Here is a 12980-nt window from a genome sequence, read left to right as displayed (position 1 = left end):
ACAAGCATCAGACTCTGACAGTATCCAGAAGCCAGTATACTTGCACTTCAAATCTGGCCACTAAATGGGAACAATTTTCAAAAAGTCTGCATAGCTGCAAAGTACATTGGTACTTCTGGCATGTGCACTTTGTAGCTAATTGGTGTGAGTGGCAGAGGGGGAATATAGCAGAAGTTGCTTACCTGTAACAGGTGTTCTCACAGGACAGTAGGATGTTAATCCTCACATATGGGTGACATCACAGGATGGAGCCCAATCACGGAACACTTTGTCAAAGTTTCTAGAACTTTGAATGGCACCTACTGGGCATGTCCAGCATGGCACTAAACCTGCAGCCAGCAGGGGTCCCCCTTCAGTCTTGTTTAAAGTTAAAGGAAGTGCCAAAAAATAAAATAAGAAAACGTAACGAACCCAACACCACGGGGAAGCGGGCGGGTTTCGTGAGGACTAACATCCTACTGTCCTGTGAGAACACCTGTTACAGATAAGCAACTTCTGCTTTCTCACAGGACAAGCAGGATGGTAGTCCTCACATATGGGCGAGTACTGAGCTGAGGATGTCCGAGAAATGCACCAAATGTACCCAAGATGTGCAATAGGTACAAGGACTGGGATGGAATTTGGTAGAGGGCATCCTGAATCCTAACAGGCAGGCGGAAGGGTGTTGGTACGTCAAGTTGCAAAAAGGTTGCGAAAGACAGACTGACCGAAGTTGGAATCTTGTCTTCCAGCCTTGTCTAAGCAATAATGGGCTGTAAAGGTATGGAGAGAACTCCAGGTAGCAGCCCTGCAAATATCAAGACGTGGCACCGAGCGTAGGTGCGCAACTGAAGTTGCCATGGCCCTGACAGAGTGTGCTTTAACATGGTCTTGAAGTGGAATGCCTGCTTGCTGACAGCAAAAGGATATGCAGTCCGCTAACCAGGAGGAGAGAGTCTGCTTACCCACAGGCTGTCCCAATTTGGTGGAATGGAAAGAAACAAACAATTGAGTACTTTTCCTGTGGGTAGCTGTATGGTCTAGATAGAATGGTAGAACTCGTTTACAGTCAAGGGTATGCAGAGCCTGTTCTCCTGAATTAGAATGGGGCCTGGGAAAGAAGGTTGGTAGTATAATGGATTGATTAATGTGAAACTCTGATACTACCTTAGGCAAAAATTTAGGGTGAGTGCGGAGTACTACCCAGTCGTGCAGAAGTTTAGTGTAAGGCGGATAGGTGACTAGGGCCTGTAACTCACTAACTCTGCGAGCAGAAGTGATTGCTAGAAGAAAAATCACTTTCCATGTAAGATATCGAAGATCACAGAATTGGAGAGGCTCGAATGGTGGTTTCATGAGCCGACCCAAAACCAGGCTGAGGTCCAAAGAAGGGGCCAGAGGGCATAGTGGAGGTTTGAGATGGAGCAAGCCCTTCAAAAAGTGTGTTACAAGGGGTTGTACAGAAATGGGTACATCTCCAACACCTTTATGGAAGGCAGCTACCACATTGACATGCATCCTGATGGAAGACGTTTTTAGACCTGACTCTGATAAGTACCAGAGATAGTCTAGAAACTTCATGGTGGAACAGGTAAAAGGATCAAGTGACAGTGAGGAATACCATGATGTAAACCTGTTCCACTTGTAAAAATAAGATTTTCTCGTGGAAGGCTTCCGCAAACGAATCAGGACACGGGAAACTGGCTACGAAAGGTTAAGTGACTGAAGGGTTAGCCTTTCAACATCCAGGCAGTCAGGGACAAGGCGTGAAGATTGGGGTGTCGAAGGCACCCGTCATTCTGGGTGATCAGAAGCCGGTCCTTCCCCAGGAGAATGTGTCTGCGAATGGAGAGATCCTGAAGAATCGGAAACCACACTTGGCGTGGCCAGTGAGGAGCTATGAGGATCATGGTTCCCTTGTCCTGACGTAACTTCACGAGAGTCTTCAAGAGAAGTGGAAGTGGAGGCAATGCATATAGGAGACCGGTGGCCCATGAGAGGAAATCTGCTCTATCTGAAATAAACAAATTACTCACTGACAACTTTCTGGCACTCAACACCAACAAAACCGAACTACTCATCCTCTCTCCCCCCAACATTCCCACACTAAGCCTCTCTTCCCTCTCACCACCAGGCTGCCCACCCACCCAATTTGTCCGCAGCCTTGGCATATGGATAGACAACCATTTTAACCTCAAAAAATTCATTTCTAACACTATTAAGAGCGGATTCTTCAAGCTCCACACCTTGAAGAGAATTAAACCACTACTACACACTTCTGACTTCCGAACAGTACTGCAGGCCATGATCCTATCCAAACTGGACTACTGCAACGCTATCCTCCTAGGCCTCCCAAAAAATACCCTTCAACCGTTGCAGCTCCTACAGAATGCTGCTGCCCGCATTCTCACAAACACTCACCGTCATGACCACATCACCCCAGTTCTTCAATCCCTGCACTGGCTCCCAGTAACTTCCAGGATAATCTATAAATCCCTCACCCTCATACACAAAGCCATTCACAACCAAGACATGCACTGGTTCCCTGAACATCTCCATCTCCACAACACAACCAGACCAACTAGAAAACAGCACCAAGCCAAACTCCTGACTTCTTCCCCCAAAGTCATCAAACATGCCACGATCAGAGATAGATCATTCATTATAGCAGGCACTTCCCATTGGAACAATATGCCACCCCACCTACGCCAGGAACCCTGCCATAAAAAATTCAAACAGAATCTTAAAACCTGGCTCTTCAAACTAGCATACCCTAACCGTCTACTCCCATAGATACACCCCCCCACCCTCACGCCCCCCCCGACTGACACGCCCTATTGAACTTAACCATGATCCTCATCCATTCCCATTCCCATTCCTCCAACCCCCATTCCCATTCCTCCAACCCTCCCTCATCCTCCTCCCCTCTCACCCTCCAACCCTCCACCCTCACCCTCCCCACCATCCTACCACCTGATCTAACCGCATATATTCCCTGGCACCATGTGAATAATTAAAATGTAAATATAGTTATTGTGAATATAGTTAATGTGAATATACTTAAAATATATGAACATGTAACCACCTTTCAAGTTGAATTAGTTGCCTCAATGTTTCCTCCTACTATAAATTATTGTAAAGCCTGTTGCTAAGTTATGTTACATTGTGAACCGAGGTGATGTTTTTAACGTGCCCCGGTATATAAAAAACCCTTAAATAAAAATAAATAAATAAATGAGAGGGAGAATGCGTCTCTTGGTTGTGAGTGAGAGAGCAAAGGTTCTCTACTTTGCGGTTTTGATGTGACGCAAAGAAGTCTACGTGAGGATAACCCCAACGTTGGAATATTGAGTTTGCTACTGTGGGGTTGAGAGACTACTCGTGCGGCTGAAAGGTGTGACTCAGCTTGTCTGTAAACACATTGTCCACTCCCAGCAAGTAGGTGGCCCTGAGGTACATCGAGTGGGAAAGGGCCTCCGCCTATATCTGTGCCGCTTCCTGACACAGGAGGTAGGAGCCTATTCCTCCCTGCTTGTTGATGTACCACATGGCCACCTGGTTGTCTGTCTGTATCAGGATGACCTGGTTGGATAGGCGATCTCTAAACACCCTGAGAGCATATCTGATTGCTCTTAGCTCCAGGAAATTTATTTGGTGTTTGGCTTCCTCTGGAGACTAAGTTCCTTGGGTTTGCAAATTGGCAACATGTGCTCCCCAACCGAGGTTGGAAGCATCGGTGGTAAGAGTTATTTGAGGATTTGGGGCCTGGAAAGGCAGGCCTTGAAGGAGGTTGATCTGATTTTTCCACCAAGCTAGAGACTGACGAAGTGGGTCAGTAATGTGGACAATGGTTAAGGGGCAATGGAAGCTGGCTGCTGCTCTCTATGCAGGAGTCAAAAACCGGAAGCAGGGCCTGGCTGAGGAGCTGCTTGAGGTTTTTTGTTTTCGTGTCTGAGGAGACTGGGCTTTTTGAAACGGTCTCGTAGAACGGGTTCTAGTTGGTGGCGGGTAGGACTTCTTCGGGCGGAAGAATGACTTCTTAGAGTCCTTCCAGAAGGGCTGTTTTGAAAAGTACTCAGAAGGCATCAGAGAGAGCTGTCTTAGGGTCTCATGATGGTCCTTGAGTTCCGCCACTGTTCGTTGAATCTGCTCGCCAAAAAGATTATCTCCTACACAAGGCAGGTCAGATAATCTGTCTTGTACTTCAGGGCGAAGGTCGGAAGACTTGAGCCAGGCCCATCGTCTTGCTGAAATAGCAGCTGCAGATACCCTGGTAGCAGTGTCAAAGATATCGTAGGATGATCTGATCTCATGCTTGCCTGCCTCAAAACCCTTGTTTACTAGGGTTTGGAGTTGCTCTTGAAATTGCTGAGGCAGGGAGTCTGTTAAGTCTTGTATCTGCTTAAATAAGACCCTATTATATTGTGTAATATATAGAGCTGATAAGAGGCAATTCTGGAGATGAGCATTGATCCCTGGAAGACACGGCGACCAATGGCATCTAGAAATTTCTGTTCCTTGCCTGGGGGAAAGGAAGTGTGAGGTTTTGATCTCCTTTCTGTTTTCTGGGTAAATTCGACAACCACAGATTGGTGATCCAATTGAGGTTTGCGAAAGCCTGGAGCTGACTGAACGAGATAAGTGGTGTCAGCTTTCCTGTGGACTGGAGCCACAGAGCCAGGATGTTCCCAGTTCTTTTTGAGGAGATCCAGAAGAACCTGATGGATAGGAATGGATGTTATTTCCTTGGGAGCATCCAGGAATTGTAACAGCTCCATCATTTGATGCTTGTCATCTTGTTCAGTCTGCAATCAGAAGGGAACCAATTCAGACATCTCCTTCACAAAATTTATAAAGGAAAGGTCCTCTGGAGAACGCTTTCTGCTTTTAGTAGGTGAAGGTGGTGAAGGCAAATCATCGGTATCTGGTAGGACTAGAGGAGGACGGGGCGGTAGGATCCCTGAAGGTCCTGGTCAAGGCTTCGAAGGACTCGAAGGAATAACTGGAGGCACCGATGAAGGCATCAAAGGCACAGGCGCACGCATCGAGGGCATTGATGGATGGCTTGGTGGTGCTGATGGATGTGTCGGCACCGATGGGTGGATCGGTGGCACAGACGGACGTATCGGCATTGATGGCTGAGGCATCAGCAGAACTCCTGATGGAGGGATGTGGAACGGTGTTTCTCCTCCCAATGACAAAGCAAGCGAGGAGGGCACCGGAACCATCGGTGACCCAGGGTTCATCGGTGGAAAAGCGGCCATGAGCACCTCCATCCTCGAAAGCAGCGGTGCCAACGCTGCTGGAATCAGGTCGGTGGTCGGTTCCGCAATCGGTACCGGTGTCGGAGGAACCTGGAGTCGATACATTGCCTTGTCGATGGCCTCCTGAACCATCCAGTCCAGTTCTTCTCGGAAACCTGGAGCAAGCAGCCCCAGCTCCGGAACAGAAGAAGGAGGCAGAGGCATAGTTGGAGGGACCACCGTTAAAGGCGGAGTCGTGACTCCCGATACCCTGTTGGGTGAGGGTTGCCTTGATGACTCGGTCGCCGAAAAGGTCAGTGCCTTTTCTGGACGGGGTTTCTTCGACGGCGGCTTGGACGATGACGAGGTCGATGATTTCGCTCCCTCGATGGTCCGAGACTTTCGATGCTGGTAGCAATGTTTATTTCTACGATCCCCTTGATCCTGAGGAGGAGTAGAGGGTGTCAAAGGCCGAGAAGTTGTCGATGCGGATGGTCACTGGCCGGAGGTCGATGTTGGCGCGAAGTTGACGGTGTCGGCTCTGACGATGTCTATGCAATAGACGGCGTCGGGGTTTGCGCACGGAAGAGAAGTTCCATTTTCTCCATTCTAGCCTTGTGACCTTTTGGTGTCATGAGGGCACATTTGGCGCAGGTTAGGACATCGTGCTCACATCCGAGACACATTACATAGACTTTGTGAGGGGCTGTGATGGACATGGTGCGATTACAGTCCAGGCACCAGCGGAACCCCGACGCCATGGCCATGAAAAAATTAAGCCGCGGTACGGTCAACGGCCAGTAGGCCGCGAGGGCCAAACTCGACGGTAATCGACGGGAAACGGGTAAAAAAAACTTACCGGAGTACTGCGGCTTGAAAAAGTTGAAGGAGGGACCCCTGTGGGGTAAATTAAATTTTAGTAATTCTGTGAGGAAAATTCCTGTCAGGAATCTCTGCAGAGCTCCTTAACCGCATGGCTACTGCTGCACGGAAAAAAGAAGACTGAAGGGGGGGACCCCTGCTGCCTGCAGGGTTAGTGCCATGCTGGGCATGCCCAGTAGGGGCCTGTCAAAATTCTGGAATCTTTGACAGAAGTGTTCCGTGATTGGGCTCCATCCTGTGATGTCGCCCATATGTGAGGACTACCATCCTGCTTGTCCTGTGAGAAATGCACTTTACCCATGTAAATGGGCTTTTTAAAATTGCTACAATATAGGCCGTTGAATTATCCATATGATTTACTCATGTAAATGCACATTACACACGGAAATGGCTTTTGAAAATTGTTACGATAGTATGTTACAATTACACATGTAACTCCTTTTAAAATTGCTCTTATAGTATTACAGATGTAGGAATGTGCATTCAATCAAAGTGCATTAACATGAATTACTACATCATCATCTTTTTTTCACAAATAATTTCCAGGAAAGCTGAACATATTTACCAGTTCACTTTCATTTCTCTTGTTTTGATCTTCCCTTCCATAGGATACCTGAGAAAAAAAACCAAGGAGAAATTACTACTTACCTGCTAAATTCCTTTTCTTTAGTATTGACAGGTGAGTCCAGAACCAGTGGGTTATGCACCTCTACCAGCAGATAAAGGCAGAGCAAAGCTGACATCACGGTATATATACACCCACAGTGACATCAGCCTGTCAATATTCTCTGCAAAAGCCAACTGTGGACAAGCTAACAAAACTTGATTATTAACAGATAACCATTCCAGCACTCAGCCAACAGGAAAACACTGACCTCAAACAAGGAGTGTAACACCACTAGTCTACAGACTGGATTGACGCTTTCCACTACTCCCTGAAACACGCAGCTATGCAGGAGGACCAAGGCACAACCATTTGGCAGTCATGGGTGGGAAAGTGAATTCAACTGTCTGTACCCTAGATGCCTTGTGCCCTCTTTTAGGCCACTCCACAATACAAAGAGATGGTCCGACAAAAGGAATCTGTTTGTATCCTCCAGATACTGCAACAGTACCTTGTGCACATCCAACTTTCTCAGGTCTCTGGACTGGAGATCAGAGCGGTCCAAATCCGTAAAGGATGGGAGCTCCACTGACTGATTCAAATGAAAAGAGGAAACCACCTTCGGGAGAAAAGAAGGAACTGTTCGCAACGAGACTCCCGAGTCCGTGATCCTTCAAAAGGGTTCCCTGCAGGATAACGCCTGAAGTTCCGACACCCGGTGAGCTAAGGAAATAGCTACAAGAAACACCACCTTCAATGTAAGGTCCTTCAGCGTCGCCCTCTTCAGAGGCTCAAAGGGCACCACACACAAAGCTTTGAGAACAAAATTCAGGCTCCAAGAAGGGTAAGGATTCTGGACCAGAGGACGCAAATGTTTTGCCCCTCAGAGAAAACGCGCCACATTCGGATGTGCAGCTAAGGCTACCCCGTGTATCTTGCCCCAAAAACAACCGAGGGCCGCTACTTGTACCAACAAAGAGCTACAGAATAGGCATTTAGCGAGGCTGTCCTGCAGAAAAGATAATATATTGAGTACCTAAGCCCGAGTAGACTCAACTTTGTGGTCTACGCACCAGGACTCAAAGACCCCCGAAACTCTGACATAGGCTAGTGAGGTAGAGGCCTTCCTGGAACACAAAAGGATAGCTACAACTGCTTCCAAATAACCCTTGTTCTTCAGACGTTGTCTCTCAAAAGCCATGCTGCTAGACAAAAGCAATCTGCCTCTTCCAAACAAATGGGCCCCTGATGCAGCAGATTCGGGATGTCCCGAAGCCTGAGGGGACCTTCCACCGTTAGGTTGATCAGATCCACAAACCATGGGCGTCTTGGCCATTCCGGAGCTACCAGGATCACATCTGACAGGTGAGCTTCTATGCGCCGTAGCACCTTGCCGATTAAGGGCCAAGGCAGAAACACATACAGAAGGATGTTTTTCGGACAGGGGAGAATCAAGGCATCCACTCCCTCCGCGCTCCTGTTTCTCTGCGACTATTGAAGAAGCAGGGGGCTTTGGCATTCCGGAACATCGCCATCAAATCTATGCTCAGCCTGGACCACCTGCGACATATGAGATTGAACGCGTCTTCGGAGAGCTCCCACTCCCCAGGATCGAGACAGTGGCGACTGAGAAAATCTGCCTGCACATTGTCGGTCCCGGCGATGTGAGAGGCTGCAAGGCTGACTAGACGTTGCGCTCCCAGCTCATCAACTGCTGAACCTCGACCGCCACTGGTTGGCTCCTGTTTCCTCCCTGGCGATTTATGTAAGCCACTGCGGTCGCATTGTCGGGCAGGACCCAAACCGACTTCCCCTGTAGAAGCGGTAGAAAGGCTTGTAATGCCAAGTATACCGCTCTGGTCTTCAAACGATTGATCGATCATTGGGATTCCTGACCATTGCCCCTGCACCGATCTCCCTTGACAAACCGCTCCCCAACCGGAGAGACTGGCATCTGTTGTGACTACCGGCCAAGCAGGAACTTCCAAGGTCACACTGTGGCACAAGTTGTCAGAGAGGAGCCACCAGTGGAGACTGGAGCGTGCATTGTCCATAAGAGGCAGTGGTAGATGAAACTGTTTGGACACTGGGTTATCAACGTGACAGTAATGCAGACTGAAGAGGCCTCATAAGTGCAAAAGCCCATGGAACCAACTCCAAGGTGGAAGCCATCGAGCCAAGGACTTGCAAGTAATCCTGGACCCTGGGAATATGTTTGGACAGCAATTCCTGAACCTTTCCCTGCAGTTTGCTGATTTGCTCTTCGGTAAGGAACACTTTCCCCACTCGCGTGTCAAATCGGGCTCCCAGGAACTCCAAGGACTGAGAGGGAACCAGGTGGCTCTTGGCAAAATTGACTACCCAACCGAGCAACCTCAATAGCTGCAGAATCCGGAGAATTGCTGAGTGACAGAGAGCTTCCGACTTCGCTCAAATCTGCCAATCGTCCAAGTACGGATGAACCAAGAACCCTTCCTTTCAGAGCTGCACTGCCACCACCACCATCACCTTGGTAAAGGTTCTGGGGGCCGTGGCGAGGCTGAAAAGCAGAGCACTGAATTGAAAGTGTTCTCCCAGGATGGAAAGTCGCAGAAATCTCTGATGATCTGCCCGAATTCCAATGTGTAAATACACTTCTGTAAGATCCAGGGTTGCTAGGAATTTCCCCTTGAGCACCAAAGCAATGACCAACCTTAAGGTTTCCATGTAAAAATGTGGAACTCGAAGGCATCTGTTGACTCTCTTCAAGTCGAGGATGGGCCTGAAAGTACCCTCTTTCTTTGGCACCACGAAGTAAATGGAATAGCCCCAGCTGCTGCTTCGCCGGGGGTACAAGAACGATGGCTCCGAGCTTGAGAAGACGCTGCAACGTGTCCCTCACTGCTTGCCGCTTCTCCGTGTATGTGCATGAGTAGACGAGAAAGTGGCCATGAAGTCGCCGAGCAAAATCTAACATGTAGCCTTGTCTTATCACACTGAGGTCTGCCGTCAACTTGGTCCATTCCTTGTAAAATAGAGATAATCTGCCCCCTACTGCCAGAATCGAGGAATGGACCAGCCTCGCTTCATTGGGAGGATTTAGTTCCTTCCAGCGGACTGATGATCCCTGTTCTGCCAAAGTGGCGCCCCCAAAACGACTGGGACCAGGACTGTTGTCTGCTCGAGCTCTGCCTAGATGAAGAGCCTGAAGACCGGGAAGAACGAAATCTACAGTTCCCTCGGAAACGCGACCTAGGCTGAAAGGAGCCCCCGCCCCTTGGGCCTGTCCTCCGGTAGCCGATGGACTTTGTTCTCCCCCAAGGATTGAATCATGTCCTCCAAGTCCTTTCCGAAGAGCAACTTGCCTTTGAAGGGTAAAGAACCCAGCTGAGCTTTGGAGGAAACATCCGCTGAACCAGTTCCTCAACCAGAGGAGCCTGCAGGGCAGAGACAGCTGAAACCATAGATCTGGCTGAAGTTCGCAGCAAATCATAGAGGGCATCCACACTATAAGCAACAGTGGCTTCCAGATGCCCAGCTTGAACAGCTTCTGCCTCCATCAGAGACGTGCTACTCTGCAATTGCTGCACCTAGCGCAGCCCTGCCCTCAAGGAGAAACTGCTGCACATGGTCGCCCGGACTCCAAGCACCGAGACTTCAAAAATCTTTTTCAGCTGAACCTCCAGCTTATCATCTGGAGATCCTTGAGGGCCGCCGCACCTGTCCCTGGGATAGTGGTCTTCTTGGTGACTGCCGATACCGCCACATCCACCTTGGGAACAAGAAGGAGGTCCAAAGCCTCTTCTGGCAAAGGGTACAACTTGTCCATTGCTTTGCTGACCTTTAAACCTAAATCTGGTGTGTCACACTCACGAAACAACAAATCCGTGACAGAAAGATGGAAGGGAAAAGACTTGGTCGGGCCACAAAGACCCACCATGACCAGATCGATAGACTCCATGCAAGAGTCCTTCTGAGGGCTATCAATACCCAATTCCTCCAGAACCACAGGAATAAGTGGGCTCAGCTCATCTTTTCTGAAGAGGCGGACCACCTTAGGGTCATCTCCATCGACCACGTGGGACCCCTGCATTGCAGGAAGCTCCATGTCACCTTCCATGTCCGAGCCCTAAGGAGGCTTGCCTCTCAGCTCTTGATCGTCGTGCGCCGAATCTTCGGATGAAGATTCCTCTAGCGGGCAGGATAACGTGATCTGGAGGGAGCGCTTAAGTTTCAGAGCTACCATCTCCTAGGAGGATCTGGATCTCTTGGGAGCCTGGACTGCTGAGTTGCCCAAAGGAGGGGCTGAGAGCCAACGAGAGATCCCCTCAGGATTCTTCCTGGCTGACTTCCTGGCCTTGAGGGCCTTATGAAGCAGCAAAATAAATTTGGAAGAAAAAGAGGAGGAGTCTGAAGCCCCCTTGGGGCTATCCTCACTAACAGCCGTGTCTTTACGGAGATTGCCCCCCTCGGAGGCCTCCTGCTGTGGGGAAAGAGGAGGAAGGGAAGCCCCTCCCCCCTCCGCTGTCAGTGCTGCCACACGAAAAGAAGATAAAATCGCGTCCATTCCTGTGCTGAGCAGGAACGGATCAGAGGAGGTAAGCCACGAGCGCCCAGGCCTTCCCAACTCTCGGCACAACCCAGAGCCACTGCCCCCGACGATTTGTCAGGGCGAGAGGAACGGCGGCAGTTGAAGAGTCAGCTGCGGAAGCAACGGAAAGACAGCCCTGGGAGGAAGTGCACAGTAAAGATTTTCCCCTGCTTCAGAGTTTCCTCGTTTTTTGGTTTTTTTTCAAACCTGTGTGGGTGCGGTCCTTCCTGGGGTGAGTAAGACGGGCTCCCCGGTATCACCCCGTGCTGCAGGAACTGATCAACTGGTTCTTAACCCCTCCGTTCGGGAGCCTCTAATACCAGGGGGGATGGTCCCCTCAGGACCTGCCGACCCCCTGGGAGGCTAAAACGGTTCTTCTCCCGCGCTTTCCAAAACCTTTTTTTTTTTTTTTTTAAAGAGATACTAAACTTAACTTCACTGGAAGTAAATCTACTTCTAACGTCATTTTTTTTTTTTTTTTTTACTAAGACCAGACTGTAGGTTCTGCATCTCCACTATCTGCTGGAGACAGAGAAATACTGACTGACTGTAGGTGGCACCTTAGGGTATAGGGCAGAGTCAATCAAAACTTCTCTGTCTCCAGTAGATGGTAGGGAGGCAAAACCCAGGAGTCTAGACTGATCTGGGTACATACAGGGAATCCAACATAGTTCTATACAGCTCCAATCCCAGAGAAATTTCCCCATCTTCCAGGGAGGAAGGATCAGCTTCATCATCCGTGCCATCTGGATCCCTATCGGGGAGACCCACAGCAGATCTAGGCTTACTCCAATGCTTACTTGCAGCCCCAGGCATGTGGGGATCCACAGCCTGTGATCCTTACCTGTCAAGATTGGCCGGGGCTGAGGACTGCACCTGAAGAAAAGACTGCAGTCCTTGAAAAACAACTTATCCAAAAAAAGGTACAGGGATCCATGCCAGAACCAGGGGGTATCGGACCTGTGCGCACTGAACTACTCTCCCCCGATGAAGAACCAGTTAGGGGAGTCCTAAAATCAGGCAACACCTTTGGCAACTCTTTTACCATTCCCGCACTAGTCTGGGAAGAACTGGGTTTAGAAAAATTCACAGCATTTATTTTTGCCTGAGGGAGAGGTACTTTGCCTTTAGTAATCCCTGAGTGGGACTTGAACCCTGGCTTCCCTGGTTCTGGGCCCATTGCTTTGATCACTAGGCTACTACTCCACTCCAAAATCAGATGGAGGCAATTTTCCCTGAGCCTCCAAACATGGCTGACACAAATTAGAAGGAACACCAGGCTAGGATGCCCGAATATGACAAGTAACACATAGGGCAAGGCACTTAGGCATTTTTGCTATGGGTGCCATCAGTCTGTCAATACGCCCCAACAGGTGACTGATGATGGTGCGCCCAAAATTTAGGTGCATAACACGCTGCCTTAATAAATGCACAAATTGAGCTCCCACCAGGACACTCAGATAGTGCAGGCAAATTACGTGTGTGCATGTGCTACGACTAAGTGCCCTGGTAGGTGCTCCTATGCGCCCAACTAGGCGCCCAACTAAGGCAACAAGCAGGCACACAATCTGGACACACAACTGGGCGCACAAGCATGGATCGACGGAATTGAAGATGGCAGTCTTATGCACACAAAAAAACATATGAAAACGGCATCGCAGCCTACCAAAAAAGGGCTGCTCAACCAGCCAAGCTGCCCATG

At 49.3% G+C, this 12980-nt stretch overlaps 1 protein-coding gene across 1 annotated transcript in view; it reads right to left on the bottom strand.

The window, feature by feature from the left end:
* LOC115099805 (probable ATP-dependent DNA helicase HFM1) overlaps nucleotides 1-12980 on the bottom strand; it is a 451200-nt gene that overhangs the window by 79451 nt on the left and 358769 nt on the right. Inside the window, exon 20 of the mRNA XM_029617654.1 lies at nucleotides 6670-6717. Coding sequence (XP_029473514.1) covers nucleotides 6670-6717 — 48 coding nt within the window. The remainder of the gene's footprint in view (nucleotides 1-6669; nucleotides 6718-12980) is intronic.

This window comes from Rhinatrema bivittatum, chromosome 10 (assembly GCF_901001135.1).
Source record: "Rhinatrema bivittatum chromosome 10, aRhiBiv1.1, whole genome shotgun sequence".
Classification (NCBI taxonomy): Eukaryota; Metazoa; Chordata; class Amphibia; order Gymnophiona; family Rhinatrematidae; genus Rhinatrema; species Rhinatrema bivittatum.
This window is presented reverse-complemented; position numbering and strand designations above follow the sequence as displayed.